Raw genomic sequence first — 1,297 nt, 5'->3', positions numbered from 1 at the left:
CAGCAGCAGCAGCAGCAAGCCACCAGCCCACCACTCATTGTCATCAAGTCGCCGACCTGTTCGCCGCCATCGCCGTCCGAGTCCTCTTCATCGGGATCTAGCACCGAGACGGAAATGTCTGATCGTAGAGAGAAGCGTGAGGGGGGATCGAGCGGGAAGAGCGCGAGCTCGAAGGGGAATTCGAAGGCTAGCAGTAGCGTGAAGACGGGGGGGAAGAAGGCGCAAAAGGATGATTGGAGTGGTGTGAATGAGCCGGATGAGAGGAGGAGGATTCAGAATCGGTTGGCGCAGAGGAAGTTTCGTATGTCCCAATATTTCTTTACATTTTTATCATTTCTAAGCGAGAGGCAATGAGAACTGACTGTTACGTTTCCACAGGCGAAAAAGCAAAAGACCAAAAGGAATCCCGCGACCGCGACGCAGAGAACCAGCTCCACGCGGGCTACTCCTACACCAGCCCCGACCCGGACGACCTCGGTCTCGAGTCCGATCTCTCTGGTCTCCCCTGGGGTGGACCGAGCATGCGCCATATTGTCGAGAGGGGCAAGGCGACGCAGGGGGGCTCGAGGCAGGGGAGTCGCGATTATAGTTTCTATGAGTATGATGGAGCTGGGAGGGGGGGGAGCGGGAATAGTCGGGGGAGCGATTCGAGATAGAAAGTGGGAAGTCGTTATTTTGATCAAGGGGTTAGGAAGGATGAGGGAAAGGACACTCGCTTTTTTAAAGAGGTGGACGAGATGTAAGGAGGGATTTTCTCATATGAGATACGGACATTCGCTAGCCAATTCGCTGAAGATATGCGGGCAGAGACACGCCCGCTGGCATACACTCGCTAGCCAGAGCTCCAAGGAGGGAGATTGGATGTCAGGACAGAGAGGAGGATACACAGTCACTGAGGCAGAATGAGGTGGTAGAGACTGAGAGAGAGACAGACAGACAGACAAGACACACCCAACCGCGCCGCCGGGCGCGTGTACTAATACACCCACGACGCACCTCAAACGACCGACAACGATGCACCACGAGTTTTCTTGACACTATCGTTAATTTTTTTGACATTTAGTTTTTTGTTATCGTATCTGTCGAGTTGGACTGGATCGGAGAAGAATCACCCATCACGGGGTACACCAGCGATGGGGGCTTCCCAGTTTCGATTCGAATATATGTACGCGAATAGCTGCGATATTTTCACTTCTTTTTTGATGAAGGGGAGGAGATGTAGGAGGAAAGTGTGTTTTGAGACTTTAGGAATAGATTTTTTTGATATTTTTATTTAAGTAGTTTTTAGCCGTTTTTA

General features: G+C 51.6%; 1 protein-coding gene across 1 annotated transcript; it reads left to right on the top strand.

The window, feature by feature from the left end:
* On the top strand, window positions 1–656 carry VE01_10705 (uncharacterized protein; the record flags this gene model as incomplete). Its single annotated transcript, XM_018280097.2, has 2 exons — window positions 1–301; window positions 379–656. Exons 1-2 carry the CDS (start codon window positions 115–117, stop codon window positions 654–656), a joined length of 465 nt encoding a protein of 154 aa, XP_018125028.1. The 5' UTR covers window positions 1–114.
* Window positions 657–1,297: the final 641 nt, after the last annotated feature.

Source organism: Pseudogymnoascus verrucosus (assembly GCF_001662655.1).
Source record: "Pseudogymnoascus verrucosus strain UAMH 10579 unplaced genomic scaffold scaffold_136, whole genome shotgun sequence".
NCBI classification, from domain to species: Eukaryota; Fungi; Ascomycota; class Leotiomycetes; order Thelebolales; family Thelebolaceae; genus Pseudogymnoascus; species Pseudogymnoascus verrucosus.
Note: the sequence above shows the minus strand (reverse complement) of the source record. Positions and strands in the feature narration are given on the sequence as shown.